Genomic DNA, 18,443 nt, shown 5'->3' with positions numbered 1-18,443 from the left:
TATTCAAAAGTATTTATTTCTAGCCATCCTGTCCCAACATACTGAATACTCTGCAGAACTTGTGTTTGGCAGTTTAATAGAACATGTATCAAAATATATTAGGTCCCCTCTAAAAACGGTTATAGCTGCTTATTTTATAACAAACACCAAATATACCTAAATATGTATTAATATGCACAGTGGTAACTGCTTTAGCTCCATTGCAGAAGCTAAAATCTACCGTCTCCCTTATCTTTGCTCTTAGGGGTGTACAAAATGTACTTAATTCTTAAAATATGGCTATGTAAGCAGTTGCATTTACAAAAAAAAGGTATTGTCTATTTATCAGCTATTATATCCATGGGAGTTTTATCTTTACATAAAGATAAGGAGGCCATTTTGGTTAGAATCTGACTGGATCCCTCCCTTCTACAAATTTTAACTTTCTGCCTAGAGTCGGTGGCTTCATTAACGTCCCCATGCCCAGAAATCCCTCACTACTTTTGCTGAGAAGAGGCAGGCGGAGGCAGCCAGATTTGGATGAAAACAGTTGAACGGAGTTAAAGAGTTGAATTTTAAGTGATGAAAGAAAAAAAAAGAATTAGACAACGAAATGTCAAGGAGGGAGGTTTTTAGAAGAAGGACAAGGGGACTGGTGGTTACAACACTGGCGTCTATCGCTACATCAAACACTCACTGAGACTTTACTTTAAACCGTCTCTCTGCCAGCTTCGTAACTAACAACTGAGGAGGTCATTATGCTGCTGGTAGGATGAGCAGAGCAGGTAGGGCAGGGCAGAAGTGAGACAGAGGCACATGTGCCTAGGTGTAAACAGTCTGTCAGTCAGTCTGTATGTGAGAAGTTTCTCTTCCCCTGGAGAGTCCTCTATCCTCTGACAGAAGAATGACAGAGACCTCATGGGAATTACGGCAGCTTCTTTTTCTCTCTCTTTGTTTCCCACGCCGACTGACAGATCACAAATTCACAACAATAGGCCCTATTTTAATACATTTTCTGTTGGTACACAAGGCTGACTTAAAATAAACAACCTTTCTATTGCCTCACGCGCGCTCTCATTTTTGGAGCCTCTCTCCTTCTGAGCGTGCTTTGCTGTTGTTGCTGCGCTTGTTGTGCTGCATTGTTCGGGGGGGATTTTCTTCTTTTTTCCCCTTCTTTCCTCTATTCTCTGGAGAAGCAGGGAATGCTTTCCTGGGTGCAGTCAGTGATACGGCACAGAGCAGCTCTTTCAGTTTCATTATATAAACAGCTTTGATGCCTCTTCTTGTTCTCTCTGGTGTCTATGGGTAAGTGGCTTTTGGAGAGAGCTCTGGACTGTAGAGACAAGAGGTGTGTGTGTGCCTGTACTTGACTTTTACTGTGTGCGTATGTGTGTGAGTGTGAATACTGTATTCTTTGGTGGGTTTTGTACATTTTTGGTCCTACGCCAAGATGACTGTTTAAACTGTCTCCTTGTTAATTTTCTGATGGGGTCACATCACTTCAGAGTTGCTTAGTCTTTTGAATTACATTTAGAAATGATTTCAAACGTTACGGAGTTGTTTTCAGAATAAAAAAATGTCAATAACTATGAATATCACTAGCTTGTTGAAATGTATTTTAGTAATTAGGTTCAAAAAAAGAAAATTATAATCTGTTATGTGTATGGTTGGTATTAAAGCAGTAACTCCAATCATAGTGCACACGTTGTAATCCTTAAAATCTTGAATTGGCTTTACTCCACAGTTCTCTCAAGTCTGTGGTTGTCTGCTTTGTGGTTTCTCCTTCCACTCAACTTTTCATTAAAATGCATATAGGATTCTGTAAACATCCAGCTTCTGAAGCAGTGATCGTTTCTGGCTTCTTTGTGACAACTGCAAAGTTGGAAGTGTTCTTCATAAAGACTGAAGATATGGTCATTACATTTCTGTTTTAATTGTTTTTTGGGGGGTTTTCAGTATATTTTGAGACACCAAATTTAATATTTTCATTAGTCATGAGCTATAACAATCAAAATACACATGAATGATAGTTTGAAATACACCTGTGGGAATCTGTACAGTATTTAAGGTTCACTTTTTAAATTAAATCACTGAAATAACATCTCCATTACTTTTGGAAATGCACATCTATTATCTCTATCTGATCAAATCATTATTAATGTTTTAGCCCTTCTTCAAAGCAAGACTTTTGTATTATTGGGTTCCTTTTTATTTATTTTCCTCGGTTCTTTTCATGCCAAATGTTTCCTCTTCCATTATGACTGTTGCTTGGCCTCTTCTTTCCTTATTTGGTTCTTTTCCTCCCTTTTGTGTGCGCCTGGGAAGTATCATCTCCTTATTGCCTCAGGTGCGGTCAGCCAAACCAGGCATGACTGCTGTAATCAGTGGGAGAACACACAGGGATGCAGGAAACACACACAGACTGATTCTTGGAGACACAGTGTGTGGGAGGTCTCTGAAAAGCATATCTAGTTGCAGCCACAGTGTTCTTCATGAAGACCTTGACCTCATGGAAGTGATGAAGAGACTGTTTATGGGGATGACTCCAGATTTGCAAGGAGCTGATGTCACAGCCCAGCCGTTCCAAGGCGTCTCATCAAGGCAGCGCGCTGTACCTTTGTTTCTCCATCTCCACTCCCTCTTCCACTGCTTTGTCCTCTGTGGTGCTCACATCAGTGGGAGCTGGCATGAGACTCTGTCTCCAGAGGATTACTTTGCCATCTCTCCTTTCTTGTCTTCCTCGTTTCCTCCCACTGAGCCTCAATCTAAGTCCTTTCTTCCGCTCTGATCCCCCTTTTCTTGGTTCATCGCCACAATCTTTCCCCTACACAAACAAGCTGCAGACACAGTGGACACAGCTGCAGAAGTTAGATCAGAGCGTCCCATCTACAGACCGTTTCACCGTGAAGAAGAACAATTGTTCTTTGTTTGACTTCTGATGAATTTGTTTCTTTAGAGAGTAGGATTTAAGAGGTTTTTGATAGTTTGGTAACTGCCCTTTATGATGAATGCTGCGATTTGCTCTACAGGTGAAACTGTGTCTGTTTATTGTTGAAAGTATTTGCCTTATCTTAAAAATGAAACAGTAATAAATAGTATAAGTACTGATTTGAACTCATTTAAATCTATTTCTTTCAATCCCCTTCTTCCTTCTCTTTTTGTCCCCTGATAATATTTGCCACATCCACTCCCCATGCTTGTCCTAGTGACAATGGCATTGCAGCTCCCTGCAGGCATTTCATTAAAGCACTAATAACACATTGGTAATTAGGTGACAAAGAGGCCATTTTTATTGTACTGATCAGCTGCTAAGACATAGTCCTAGGAGGTAACCAATGAAGGAGCCACAGTGTGTGTGCGTGTGTGTGTGCTGGTTTCCATGATCTGTGTATCCTGTTGTCAGTAAACTAGAAATAAATGCTAGTTAGATCTTGTAAGAGTGAAGAAAAACATTTAGATAACTTGATCTAAAAGGTTATACACAAATCTGGATATAAAACTTCTATATATTTATGATCAGAGCACAATTTTATCTTTGTAAATGTTTGCACAACCTTGCTTTTGTCAATCCCTTGTTCCCTTTCCTTATTTTCCACCAGCCTCCTTATCCTATATCAATAGTTCGTGGGCCACCTGAGGCACAGAACAAATAAAATATTGCAAAAGAAATTTCCTGTGAAGCCTATTGATGTCATAAAGTATGAGCAAAGTGAGGCCAGAAATCATTTTAGTTCTCATCAGAGCAGCTGACATTTTAGCATATTAGCTGCTTGAGGTTTGGTATGTTTAAGCGTTGCTGCTTTAGCTCCTCCAGTCCATCCCCTCAGCCCACACAGACACAGGGTCAAATGCTAGCATTGATCATATCATCTAGCTTGTCTGTTGGGCTTTGTCTCTGTGTCATAAGACTAGCATTTGTCTATTACCTGATTTTGCTCTTTCGTCTTGTGAGATCAAGCCATTATTATATTGGTCTTAACAGAGCATTGAGTGTATGAGTGAAGCTCTTCTCTTTATCACTTTGCAGCTCTATTTGGTCTTGCCATTTCAACAATTATCCACAGTTTAGATAGAGTAGTGCTTAAATGAATCTTCTCAAGGTTGACATTTTAAAGGATGTTTTTCCTCTGCATACATCAAAACTTAGGAAAATCATAAAAGTCCTGCCACTTCTGGATTGGGTTAATCTAAAGATTTCCTTGTTGGCACAAATTGATAAAATATATCTTTTATTACATATTGATATCCTAATTTCATAGCTAGTTTTTTATTTTATGTATTAACCAGTGTTTGCACACAATGTTAACATATTCTACTTATTTGATGAAATAGTGTATAACATATTTTAAGGGTATTTGATGGGATTGATCAGCACAAAGAAGTGCAGAATTGTGATGTAGAAGAAAACTAATTCAATGCTTCCAAATATTTTATGAAAAAATCTGGCAACCGAGCATCTTTATTTAGCCCCTCTTACTCAATACTTCATTGGACTACAATTTGCTGCAATAACTCTAGTTCAGTCAGACTGTATGGAGAGCATTTCTTCAAATCTTGCCACAGATTCTTAATTGCAGTTTGTCTTGGTTATTTTAGCACAGGGATATACTTTAATCTAAACCATTCCACTGTAGTTCTGTCTGCTTGGAAGAGCTGTGTGCTGCAGGAAGGTGAACCTTCGCATAAGTATTTGGTACTTCTAACAGGTTCACTTCAGAAGCACCAAATTTGTGTATTGCTAAAAGCTGTCTTATGACAAGGAACTCTCATTTGAGCATTGGAATCCTGTAGTGCCTTCAGAGATACCCAAGAGCTCATTGGCTGCTTCTTTGATTAATGCACTCCTGACCTGACCTCGAAGCTTAGGGAAACGGACATTTCCTCATAGGTTTGCAGTTATGTCAAACCCGTTCCATTTTCAAATAAAGAATCAAGTAGTTCCCTCACGTTATAAATGAAACTTGCCTAAAACATCTCCAGACGTGTCTGGATCACTGCTTGGTCTTGACACCTGAAGGCATTCTGAAAACTGCATATTAATGTCTCCTCACTTTAAAATTATGCGACGGCCCAACTTAACAAAAACTGAAAACATTAAAAGGAAATGAACGCCTCTGTAAGACAATGTGTGCACAATCTATTGTTATTATTAAGTCAAAGTGAAGTTCTCCTCTTTCCACACTTAACTGACATCTGAGCCTCATCTCTTGTGCTTTGAGGCGTAATGGTCTTTGGTAGATCCTTGTTTGTGTTCGAAGTCAGTCATTTCGGCATGACTGGAGCGCCGACACGCTTTGTGACTGTGGCGCCACCGCTGGCCTTTGGTTTCCTGATTTAGTAAGGCTGATACTTCAAAAGCGCATGGAAGTAAGACTTCACAGCACAGCATGACACCAGGCTGCTCAGCTCTCCCCGTGGCGCATCCACCCAACGCAGCGTTGTTACGACACAGACGGGACACACGGCTTGTCTTACCGCTGGGAGAAGCATCATCAATTGCTGCGCTGCATCTTATAGCTCCTGGTTGTGTTTGCTGTCATCTGTTCTCAGTCTTTAGTTCTCTGTTTGTGTCTTTCACACCTGATCAAGAATTAAAATCTGCTCCACAAAGTGCTCCTGTCTGTTCTCAGCTGAGCAGGATGCAAGTGGGGGAAAAAAAATGAAAAGAAGGAAGGGGAAAGGGGAAAAGGGAAAAGAACGTTGCTAATGTCACTGAACCATGAAAGGCTTGGCCTGGGGTAGGAGTGACTTTGTATACAAGGTTCTTTAGTGCTGTGGCTGCAGGGATAAACACAACTTACATCAGCCCTTTGCATGTACAGGAGATTTCCTCTCCTGGCACTTTCAACCTCAACAGTCTGACTGTACTGTACACACAAACACACACGCATGCACACACACACTCGCACATGTACAGTATAAAACCAGACTCTTTCAAGCCGTTCGCGTGCGCACAGACACTAGAGGGCAAGTAGGGGTTTTGAGCAGCTTTTCTTTATATTTTTGGTGGCAAGTATGACTGTGGATGCTGGTTCCTTGTTCACATGTGTACACAGTTTCTCTTTCACAGGTTTATTTGTATCAGCAGCCAGAAAGAATATTAACTCCATCAGATAGAGTTATCAGTATATCTGACTCAGAGCCTTTTCTGTTTTTCTTTTCCAGATCATCACTAAGTATGTTTACGAGCTGTTGGAGAAAAAGTGCAACTTGACTAAAGCATTTCTTCCTGTAAGTATATAAGTATGGTCAGAAAGTGCTTTGCAAAACTATTCATACGCCCTTGGACATTTCCATATTTTCCTGTGTTGCAGTGTTTTACTGGGGTCTTGCTTGAAAAGACCGACCCGAGGTAGTGCTTAATTGAACTCAAATGTAGCCTTAGAGGTAGTTTATAACAATGGTTTGGAGATTTTTTTTTTTTATAAATAAGAATCTTTAAAAAAGTGCATTCATATTCAGATTTCAGTAGCCAATACTTTGACGAAACTAACTTTATTCAAATTAAACGTGCAAATCTTTAGAGTCGGTAAACCCTTTACATCAAGAGATGGACATTTTTCTCATTCTTCTTTGCAAAATAGCTCAGTCAGATTGAACATCAAGTTTTACCATATATTCTTAATTTGCTCATGGTCTACAGTTTGTTTGGGCCATCTTAACACATAAGGCCATTGTCAGACTGGAATATTAAGTCTTCAGCACACTTGTTTTTCCAGTATCGCTCTGCATTTAGCTCCATCCATCTTCAAATCAGTTCTGACCACCTTCCCTGTTTCTACTGAAGAAAAGAAGCCCCAACTCATGATAACCAGAGTTGCCACCACCATGTTTCACCATGGTGTGTTAAATGGTGAAGTGCAATGTTTTGCATTCAGGGCAGAAACTAACCAGAACACCTTTTTCCACGAAATTTGTTTTTGTTAGTGAAGATGCAGCTTGTGACAAATCGCAGAGGGGAGTTCTTATGAGTTAATTTGAACTCATGCTGATTCTATTTATTTACTAATGTTTTCTAGAAAGAAGAGCTCTTCATGGAACAGCTGTGTAAAATAAGCACATGTGGAATCGGTTTAGTAATTATAATTAGGTGACTTTTGAAAACAATTGAATGAATTTTCTTTTCTAGGTGTATTACAGTAAATGAAGCCTTTCTGTTTGGCTGCCACATAAAATCCAAATATATACACTGAAGTGTGTGGGTTCCACAGTACAAAATGTGGAAAAAGGCCACGTGGTGTGAATATTGTAAGGTGCTGTGAATGATCAGGCTTCAGAGTGATAATGGGTGTCCTATTTAGAAATAAAAAAAAATGAGAAAGGTGGATTTTGAGAAGGCGGCTTTCCTAATTCTCCATCAGTTTTTCTTTTTATGTCTTCTTCATATTCTGTCTTTCCCAACTGCACACATCCTTTGTGCAAAAGTGTCTCCTCCACAAATTAGAACTGGATTGTGATGTGTCATTTCAAATAGGCACAGGATGCTGATGCTTAATCTGTTTTGCATTCAGTTGGGCTGAAGGCGACTTTCCACTCTGCCTTTTCCACAGTTGTGGTGATATTCTTTGCCCAGCTCATCCAGGCTCAGTGCACATTCTTGATCCCTCTTTATTTGTTGTCAGAGGCTTGTTGTCTCTTTTCTTCTGCCCCCCTTTTTACCTCTCTATCCCTGCTGTTTTTCTGTTTACAAAAAATGGTGATCATTTTTCAGAAGCAGTTTTATAGCAATGTTAGGAAGCGCTGGTGTTTAGAAGCATGCCAGAGTTAGCCAGAGCACTAACAGTGTCTATAAATCACCTAGCCGGAGTCAGCGCCTTTCATTAGCCCCCATACACTTTTACTGGTTTATCTGCTTGGCCTATTTATCTCATTATTCCACTGGAAAATTGCTCTCCTATGCTTCTCTTCTGCCCACCCGCCTGCACGTATACTGAGAGTGTGCGTGTGTGTATTTTAGCGTGTTAGTGGTGGGTCCGTCCACCTGCGTAGCATTGAACTTATGACCGGAGATTTTAAGAAGATTAACCGCAGCCAAGTATAAGGAGAGGGAATGAAGGAGCACAGGAGAATAAAGGGTAAGATTTTCTCCCCCACTTGGCCCTCTTTGTCTGTTTGGATTAAGTTCTTGCAGCTGCCACCCATAGCTTTTATGGACAGTGTCTCCTTAGAGATTCTTCCAAGCATACTTGAGAGGGATGCAAAGAAGCCAGGGACGTGGATGAAGCACAGACTTTGTGCTTTCTGACATTTCCATCCTTAGCTGTACACCAGACCCACCATGAGTGTTTGTTGGGGGGGGGGAAATAAAAAATTCAGTTAAAGTCCAAGAACAATTAAGACCATGTTTCAAAAAGTGTAAAAATATGGGTCATCATGCGTCATATTTATATCACATGGATATAAATATAGATTAATAATTAGACATTTCTTTTTTCACTTTACTAATGTAAAGTGAACATTAAAAAAAAAAGGCTTCAGTTACATTTTTAAAGAAATTGTTAGATGTTAAACAGTCGTGCCACTGGTGATTTTGTTAAGAACAGTTATTCCTTTACATGGGATTTTCTTCCTCTTAGTAAATGTTCTCAACAAAGTTGGATTGTTGCTGAAACATCTGTCAGATTTTGGTGTTGCAAGGCCCTTTTTTGTAACATTTGTCAGATAAATTTCTAAACCAGAATACTCCAAGTTCATGCCTTCAAACTAATTTTGTGATTAAAACCAGTGATTGTGTGACTTTTTTTTTATTTTGCTTCATCTTCAGGTGGATGCTACAGACGATGAACCCAGAAGTTTTATCTACCTTAGCACAGATGCCTTGACTAACCCGAACAAGCTGCTCGTGCTTATCCAGGGCAGTGGTGTGGTGCGGGCTGGTCAGTGGGCCCGCAGGCTTATCATTAACCAGGACCTGGACTCAGGAACACAGATCCCTTTCATCATGAAGGCCATGGAGGTAGGGTCTCAGTATTGTCCAAAATTAAACTAATTTTGCATTAACTCATGGTAGTTTTTTTTCCCTATTATGCTACATTTTAAGCTAAAATTAAATGTGCGCTTATCCAACCTAACTTGTGGATCGCATGTTCGGGTGAGTAATTTGTCGCTGTGAGGTTTGTCACCTCACACTGTGTGTGTACCGTCAGCTTAATTCATTTTAACTGCATTGTACAATTTATACAAGTGCTGGATGGAAAGAAAAGATTACCCTGGGGTTATAAAAAAAAAATACATGATGATGAACAATTGTAGCGTTCTGCAGCATCACATAACCCTGGCGCCACAAACAAGAAACACAGCCAGACATTCATTCACAGGTACAAAGCTCAACTCGGTAACTCTTGAAAGACACTTTAAGTAAACCATCATCAGCTCAGAATATAAGCTCATATTGTCGCATATTATTGTAAAATGAAGCATATTTGTCAGTGTAATCATTATCATGCAAGGAAACTTTTATCTAGCTTTATAATACATGATTTCTGTGGGATCCTCTGTATTCTTGGGGGTTGAGGTGAAACAGCAGAGATAATATGAAGCAAATATTTTTTTCTGTGCTGATCACATGATTATTAAGAAATGTACACATTTCTGTGTCAGCAAGCAGGTGGCTTCACCTGTCTCATTATTTTCCTCCCCATCTTTGTGCTCATTTGTCAGTGTGACCACGAGTATCTATGTAATTTAATCGGCCTGCTGTTCAAATTGACTTTGGGGGATGCCGCTCTCCCCTTCTCTCACCCATTCCTTTGCTTCATCCACCTGAATATGATAAAGACCTTACCCACTGTATAAAGCTCTCTCCTGCTGCGTACAACTGTGGAAAAGGTTGGGGTTACACGTGTGTCCGTATGTTCTGACATGGATTTTCCAGGTATCCTGAAACATGCCTTGCACAGTCTGCTTGCTCTCACTGTTCGGAAAGAAAAAGCTTGTGCTGCACTGAGGCAAAGTGACAGCTTAGATATAGAGAACATGGTGTGTGTAGTGAGAGTGTTGCCCATTCATCACTGTAAACAAGAAATCATGTTCTCGCACCCTGACAAATCATCATCCAGGCAGAAGGCAAACACAAGCCTTGTAGTGTGTTTGTGAGCTGGAAAGACAGCCGCGCACATTTCCACTCGGTTCATGCTGTCTGCAACTGTTAAAGACATGTTTGTGGTTTATTATGTCATAGTGGGGAAATTTGTCTTGATATCTTTTCAAGCACATGCACGGAAGATGACTCTGCTGAACCATTAGAGAGAATAACTATAATAATATGTAATGGATTTTCCCCCCAAAACTTTTGCTTATTCAATCATGATTTTTATATACAGTTGAAACTTGATATTTACACAAACTTTGTGAATGAAGCTTAACCTTTTTTTCCCCTCACTGTTTGACATTAAATAATACTGCATTTTTCAATTCGGGTCCGTTAGGATTACCAAAATTATTTCTTTTTGCTAAAAATCAGAGCTATGAGTATCAGAAATGTACATATAGTTCCTTAGTATTTTGGCACAATTGCTTAACACTTTTGGCATGTATAAATTAGCTTCTAAGATGTTACTGCTTGAACTGACTTGAACACTGACTTATGCTGCAGACATAAGCTGCTTTTCTCTTGATATTCAACAATCCTGCTACAATAAGGTCTGTATTTAAACAGAATTGTTTTCACCACAGTGACCTACAGACATATAAACCATGGCACTTTTTTTTCACTTTTTAAAATTTTATTTTAAAAATATTGATACGGGGTGAAATGTTGATATTTTTGCTACACTTTTGTGTGGTTTAGATTTATTTAAATTTTACAAAAAGTTATTTTTATTACTCGTCTGACCCTAGAGTGCAGCTTATTTTACTCATGACCAGCTGACTGGAAATATAAAGCCTAAATTAAAGGGTCACATGGAGCTCAATCAGGTACTGCTGGAGTTTTTACCTTTTCAAAACACACCAGCACCCAGAGACCTAACCTTTAATTTGGCTCAGAGATGTTGGGAGTATGTATGTGCAGTTGTGCAAGGAGGTGCACCTGCACTACACTGAAAGTTTTTGGCAGGTTTTTTGAAAGTCTGAGTCAGCCTTCTTTGGTTTTGCAATGGTACTGCATCTGCCAATCAGATGATTTTTGGAGAAAACTTAAAAAGAATAAAGAAAAAAACAGCACTGATTGCATCTTTTAATCATAGACTTACACAGCAACAATGCGACACAGATGCATCGACGCACATGCATAAAGAAACGAGAATAACCATTATGGTTTTATATTAGGAAAATATATTCTGTCCTCCTTTGCTTGTTGTAGTACAATGACCACATATTGATGTGATTGAAGAAATATGTGTGTTTAAAGTCTAAAGTGTTTACACATGAACATGTACTGATCCAGAAAACATGCACACATAGACACACATCACATCAGGTGAAGGATGTGCTTCTGACACTTGGCAGAGTGTGTATAGTAATACTAAGTTAGGGGAAGAAATTTTTGCTGTCTTTGCAGGCCTCTTGCATGTTGTCTTTCGTGCATGTGTGTGTGCACATGGAAGAGGTGTAACTCCCAAAGCCTAGAGGTAAAATGACAGGTGAGAGGAAGGAGAGGAGGCTGCTCCAGCAACAACCAAAGTACGGTTGGAAAGAGAAAGGAATCTGAGATGGGAAGCGGGGGTGTATTGGGTGCAGGAGATGGGATTATGATTGGCTGGACGAGGACAGAGGAGGAAAGAAGGAGAAGAGTACAGAAAGGATTGATTCGGGAAGAGAGAAATGAGAGAAGGATGAGGGAGTGACTGCAAATGGGGTGGGACTGGCAGAGGAGAGACGGGAGTATTGAGGGAGAGTAGGCAGAAGGCAGCCATCTGACAGCTCCACTACTGGGAGAGGGCCTCTTAATGACAGCTTATTCCTTCATGATTTCAATTCCTGACAGTCGACAGGTCTGCTTGTTGCATCATGGCAGCTGTATCATTACCTTCTGGCCCTGTCAATGCTCTGCATCCTGAGACTGAGATGGTGGATGAGGAGGGTGCATGCAGTGGGGCTGCAGAGGGGGTGATGGTGGGTTGGTTGCGGAGACAGTAAGGTTACAGTTAAAATAATTGAGCAAGGAGGGAATATTGAATATTAAAAGGTAGGTTCATTAGTTGCAGTCAATTGCTGATGTAGCCAATAAGACCCTGAACTGAAGTTAGTTTATGTCCACACTGAAGGACATTTTACTTTGACTGTAATGTGGTCTTTCCTCATTTCTCTTATGTACATTCAGTGCAGCCTAGATTTTAAAATGAAGACAACTTAGCATTCACTTTTTTGACTTCAACATTTTTAAAAGTTGTTTTACTTTTCTTCTTTACTTGTCTTGCCACAAATGCTAGAGGAACAAAATTTGTTTTAAGTTTTGAAAAAATACCATACACTTTTATACTTTGGAAGCACCAAGTTTCATCTGGTTGTCTGTCCAAAAGATCAGGAATCTTCAGCAAAGATGAAAAAAAAAAAATCTTTATTTAACTGCATTAACAGTAATATTGTGAAAATAGTTTGAGTCTTTTTTGCTTAATCACATTTTGTTTATGTGTTAAACCAACACAAATTAGTGCATTACAAAGAGGTGGAAGGAAGAAATACATAGTTTTCAACCACATGTTACAGACGCCTCTAAATAACATCCACTGCAACCAACAGCCCTTACAAGTCATTCATAAATATATTTAATATGTTTGTGATTGAGATTTGTTAGAGAACATTAGTAAGCAAACTGGATTCTGAAGATCAGGGAGGGAAGTTGCATAGACGTTTAGAGCGAGGTTATGAAATATTATCTGTCTTTAAGCATTTTATAGAGCACTGTTCAATTTGAAATCTATAAAACAAAAAGATTATGGTAAACTCCAAACTTAGCAAGACAATCGGAGGGTAGGATGCTGTTTATCACAGTAGCAGCTGTAACTCTTGAAGAGCTTCTTAGATCCATATGTCAGGTGGGAGATTCTGTCAAAAGGTCGATAAGTTGAAAACTAAATAAAAATGGCCTTTTTTTAATAAAACTAACAGTAACTTTGAACTCGCCCTCTTCCTGTTAAAACATAATAGTGTTGGTTGCCATCCTGAAAATTCATGTTCATAGATACTCTCTACCCTCCCCAAAAAAGGACTTGGGGACTGACACACCACACTTTCACCATCAGTAGAACATTTTAAACCATATATCATTTTCTTTGACTCTTCACATTTATGCAAACCTTTGTGTCACATAAACTGTCCTTCATACATGTCAACATTTCTAGTAGTAATCTGGCAATAAAAAGAAAAGTCCTAGGTTTAGAAATGGGTTTGCAAAGCCTTGTCTGCTCCCTCAGTATAAATAACTTAATTTTAGAGTCACTAATAGAAAAACTGATCTGTGGCTGCTGTCACCCTGTCGTCTTCACTTCTCACGCCAGTTCCCTCTTCCACTCTCTTGATAGTTAGTCAGGCACGATGCTGGAGTCTCATTGGGAAGAAAGGGGGGCGGGGGGTGTTTTTAGGAGTGTGTCAAAAGCCTTGGGGTTTCTATCTGCCCGGAATTTCAATGGGAGGCTGAAAGGGGGCAGTGAGGCAGACAAACTCAAACACAGAAATCCCACTAATTTCTGTCAGCCCCCTCCTTCTTTTTCCCTTTTTTTCCCTCTTTGGCCAGATGATGTCTTCTTCAACATCAGCTGCACACTCTGTGTTGTGTCATGGCATTTATATTATGAGGTAATCTGTTTCATCTCTTAAGTCAATTCTTTTGCTCTGTTTCTCATTAGCTCATCCCCTTCCCACTGACGTTCTCTTTAACCCGTATGTAAACGTGTTTTCCTCCTGTGTAACCAAGGAACAATGTTGAATGTTCTGGTCATGCTCAGGGCATCAAGGTGGCTGCACAGGTCAGACAGGTGTCATTCTGCCAGCTAGTGAGCTTTAGCCAGAGGACAATTTTAATGTTGTTGAGTGAGTATGTATCTGTTAAAGCCTGTAAGATGCTCCACCTTGCCATGGCCTTGTAACAGTAGCCCTGCAAGCAACACACACTGCGGCACATACACACACCTCCAGGTGGGAAGGTCTCAGCTCAGATCAATGCACTTGACACGTTCAAAGGCGGCTGTGGGGTCTGGACTTGCTCTCGGGTTAAACCTCTTTTAAATAGTCTCCCCCGGGAAGGCAGCTGTCAATAACCCACCATAATTACTGGGGCCAAGCCGCCAAGGGCTCGGCTGCATGGGCCAAATTAAAAATTGATCAGAGGGAGAGAAAACATTATTTTTGTGGTGGTATTCCCTGTCCTAACAGCACTGCTGCTGCCGTATGCGAAATTTCATCAACTGACGTCCGAGCTTGATATCTAGAGACCCATTTATCTATCGGCCCTCTCACTTTCTTTCCCACGAACAATGGAGAGATCTACAGGTTGAAAAAGATAAATTTGCATATTAAGTGCCTTTTGCGTTATGTATGCGAATGTACATCTAAGTTAGAGTGCGATTGTGCATACTGCATGAGAATGCAGCTGATTGCTATGTGCTCCAGGTAATCGTACATCATCCCCTATCTGTGTTGTGTGTGCACACCTTGTAGCAGTGTATTGATTGTAGTTTTATTGACTTTCTCTTGGCAAGAGGCCTGTATTTGTTTGTTAGAGAATGATATGAAGACGATATGTTCATCCTCAGGCCAGGAAAACACAGAGGTTGTTGTTTCAAAAGACATTGATAAATGAGGACAGTTTGCAGTAGATAAATATTGTGTTATCTTGTTTAGTAATTATTGTGTCTGTAACTTTGGTCTTTGTTGTGCTTTTAACAGTTATATAGTTATATAGCAAATACTAGAACTTGTTATTCTGACCCAAAGTTAGCTTAATAAATAGCTAGAATTGAATTTTATCATTTTGGCCAGGAATCCAGTAGTTTAATATCTTTCAACTCTATCAGTAGTATGTGATGTAAAGTAATTTCTTCCTGCTACCTGCTGAAAATTTGAACTGCAGAAATATCTTAGCATGTTGTAGAAAATAACAGGTAAGAATAGCTTCGTTCTTTCCGTTTTGTCCTTCTCTGACTTGATGTTGAACACCTGACTGATGGTGAAAATGACTTATCTTGTGTCTTTTATCCTTAACAATTTTCACATAACAGAGTTGGTGTTACTTTGACTAGATGGCTCATAAGTCCTATATACAACATAGTACAAAATATACATTGAGATGAATGGGAAACAGTTGCAGTACAAGTACATTTAAATATGCACTTTTGGTGTTTTGTTGTTGGAGGTTGTGAGAGGGGAATTAATTACATTAAAAATTTCTCTAGCTGTACAGACTTGTAGCTCAAACATCATTATTGACTTGATTTTTTTTTCCTCTTGAAATTAACAAATTACACCATCAAAAAGGCTGTCTTTGTGTGTATGTGCATGATTGAGTGTGTGTTTGCAATTGTCTGTATACGTGAGGGGTGGGTAGTAGGTCATTTGCAGCTGCAGGCTGTTTATGTGTGTCCCAATGGGAAGGTCTTGTTTAGTCTCTATGCCACAAGGCCCCAGGCAGTGGGTGGTGGATACCTCTTCACTCTCTCACTGGGAACACTCTTCTGCGGCCAATATACTCATGCAAAAACACATACACACTCACGCATACCCACAGAAACATCCTGATATCTTTAGTAAAGTCGTCATCCTGTGCAGCAGCATATTCACTTTCTGACAGCTGTAACATAACGACTTTTCTCTGTGTTTCAATACAGGGGTCTTCAACCCTAGTCCTCAAGCTCTACTATCCTGCAGGCTTTAGATGCATCCCTGCTCCAACACAGATGAATCAAATGATTGAATTACATCTTCAGGATTCCATCATGTTTGGCAAAGGCCAAATAACGAGCCGTTCATTTGATTCAGGTGTGTTGAAGCAGGGTTGCGTCTAACCCCGGCAGGACTGTAGATCTAGAGGACCAGGGTCAGAGACTCCTGCTTTAATACATATGTGTATGTGTTTTAAGTGTTTGTATCAACTAATAATACATACAGACGCATAGGCTACACCGGCACACTTAAAGGCTCCTTCATCTTGTTCTAAATTTGACAAGTCTCCCTTTTTACAGCATGTTTGCAGAGGTTAAAAGTGCTTTGCTGTGGACAATCCAGAGGGAAATCGAGTTTTGTGAGGAGTAAGTGTTGAGGATATCAGTGACCTACTGTGAATTTTGTCTAAACACAGTGAACGAGACACACATGCCTGCACACTACAATGAAATGCTGAGAATCTCTCGGGGTTAAAGTTGAAAACTGCTGTAATCTCTCCAGTACTGGTCTCAAACTTCTGTACTTTGTGTGAAAATGCTTTGATCGATGAGAACAAACTTGTGTTTAAATAGGGGTTATGTAGGTTCGGGGGGTATATTAGGGTTAGAGGCAGACAACAGCAAATATTTCCAATGCCAAACATTTGGTTGAAAATAAAGTAGATGCTGCAGGCTTCTCACCGGTTTTCTGAGGGGCAATAAATATTTATGCCTTCTCATGCAGGATGTTGTGCTTCTTTACCCGCATTTTCCCCACTGGACAGTTACCCATAGAGATGACTGGTGTTTCACTTCTGTCTATGTATATTTATTACAGGCTGTATGTGGAGTTGTAAGAGGAATTAAAAGGTAGAAATGAAATGTGCAACATTTCATTCCATTAAAAAGTGCTAAACATCACCTGGCGACGTATGAACAATTACCCAACTATGCTTTTTTTTCTCCATTTGTGATAAGTACAAGTCCATCTCCTAAAAATCCTGTGAATTTAATCTAGTTTTATGTACAAGTAGGGCCTGCTCTATATCAATGACAAAATGAGAACTGATGTGCAGACATCCACTGCTGAAAGGAAATTTATTAAAGAAAACTTACAAATCGCAGGGATAGTAAGAACGGAGCAAGGGACTAGATATGAATCAATGCATGAAAATGGATATTCGGCACTGAACAGTAAAAATACAGAGGTCAGATAAATGGCAGATCAGCTGAAACACATGGGGATGATGATGCAGTGCAAGGGAATGGCATGACCAACGATCTATAAGTATTTGAAATTGTGAAATAACAATGTAATGCTAAACATATTTTGAGAAATAATCAAGCTTCTATTTTTACCATACCTAAATTATGAAGCTCTTCTCTCTTACCTAAATATAATGAATGAAATATAGAGTTGATCAGGCATCATGGATTTGTTGTGAAATAAAGTGCATGGAATCATTAAGCCCCGGTATCTAAATCTAACTTGCCCATGTGTAATATACATTCATTGTTTCTTTGTAGAAGAACAATAGTGTTTGATGTAGAAAAACAGACATGCAAATTAAGGTGTGAGTATTCATCTTGTAACGTTTTTAGAAATGCAGAGTGCTCTGAAATGAGAAACAAGCCACATGAAGTATTTACTGTCACCTTATGCATACATATTATGCAAGGAAACAGTATGTATGACAGGCCATATTTTTTTAGAGGTAACAAGTCAAATTTCAATGGCAATACAACATTGGGAAATGTAATCAGGTTTTGTATGTGTGTTAATGTCACTTTTGAGACATTGCAACTCCACCTTAGTTTTTCCTCATATTTTCTGTATGATATTATGCTGCAAAAATGCTGACATCAGATTGCAAATTTTCTTCAAGACACAGCAACCATTAAACACATCTTTAGATTTGTCATAATGTGTCGATTACTTGCCTTTGTACCTTGTCATCAGTTTCATCATGCTCAACACCACTCCTTATACCTGATCTGGCTCTCCTCACCTCTGTCTAGTGCTGTTGGTCTGACGATATGTGTTATTAGCCCCACTCTCTGCTGACAGTCTATATCTTAGGCCCCTCAGGAGCACACTGTACTATGCTTGGCTGACTTGTTTGCACTAATGTCAGGTTTTTGCAGTTTAGCAGCCCGTTACCATATGCTACTGCGCTGCTGTCACCCCCGATGCCAGTCAAATAAGTGTCAGTCTAAGCTCATAAGTGTGCACATTACAGAATGGAAACATTAAAAATGACAGATCATATACACAAGCAGTAAGTCATCCATACATTTACCATACTGTTGACAAGACAACTGCAGACAAATGAGACAAGACCTAAAGGAGACGCATTCAGATGCCTAGGGAGCACAATATGGGCTTTCACCTAGAAGACCCTGTCATGTTGCTCTTCATTAAGCAGACTGAAAGGTGCAGCAGCACCATCTACTGTGATACGTCAAGTGACATTATTGTAAAAAAATAAAAATAAAAAGTAAAATATACAAATACTCATGGCAAGGTCTCCACACTTACAATGCTTTGTATGGTTCTGTATATCACATTGGTTCCTTTCTATCCATTCACGGACATGGTGTTCGTATCTGCATACACTTTACTCAGACATCAGTAAGTAAAGTCATATAAGCATGGAGGCATTCTGT

General features: G+C 39.5%; 1 protein-coding gene across 1 annotated transcript in view; it reads left to right on the top strand.

Annotated features, from left to right (window-relative positions):
- Positions 1–18,443, top strand: part of arb2a (ARB2 cotranscriptional regulator A) — a 169,187-nt gene that overhangs the window by 9,288 nt on the left and 141,456 nt on the right. The window contains exons 5-6 of the mRNA XM_007562727.2: positions 6,145–6,210; positions 8,744–8,935. Of these exons, the coding sequence (XP_007562789.1) occupies positions 6,145–6,210; positions 8,744–8,935 (258 nt within the window). The remainder of the gene's footprint in view (positions 1–6,144; positions 6,211–8,743; positions 8,936–18,443) is intronic.

The sequence above is a fragment of the Poecilia formosa genome, unplaced genomic scaffold (genome assembly GCF_000485575.1).
Source record: "Poecilia formosa unplaced genomic scaffold, Poecilia_formosa-5.1.2 Scaffold5, whole genome shotgun sequence".
NCBI classification, from domain to species: domain Eukaryota; kingdom Metazoa; phylum Chordata; class Actinopteri; order Cyprinodontiformes; family Poeciliidae; genus Poecilia; species Poecilia formosa.
This window is presented reverse-complemented; position numbering and strand designations above follow the sequence as displayed.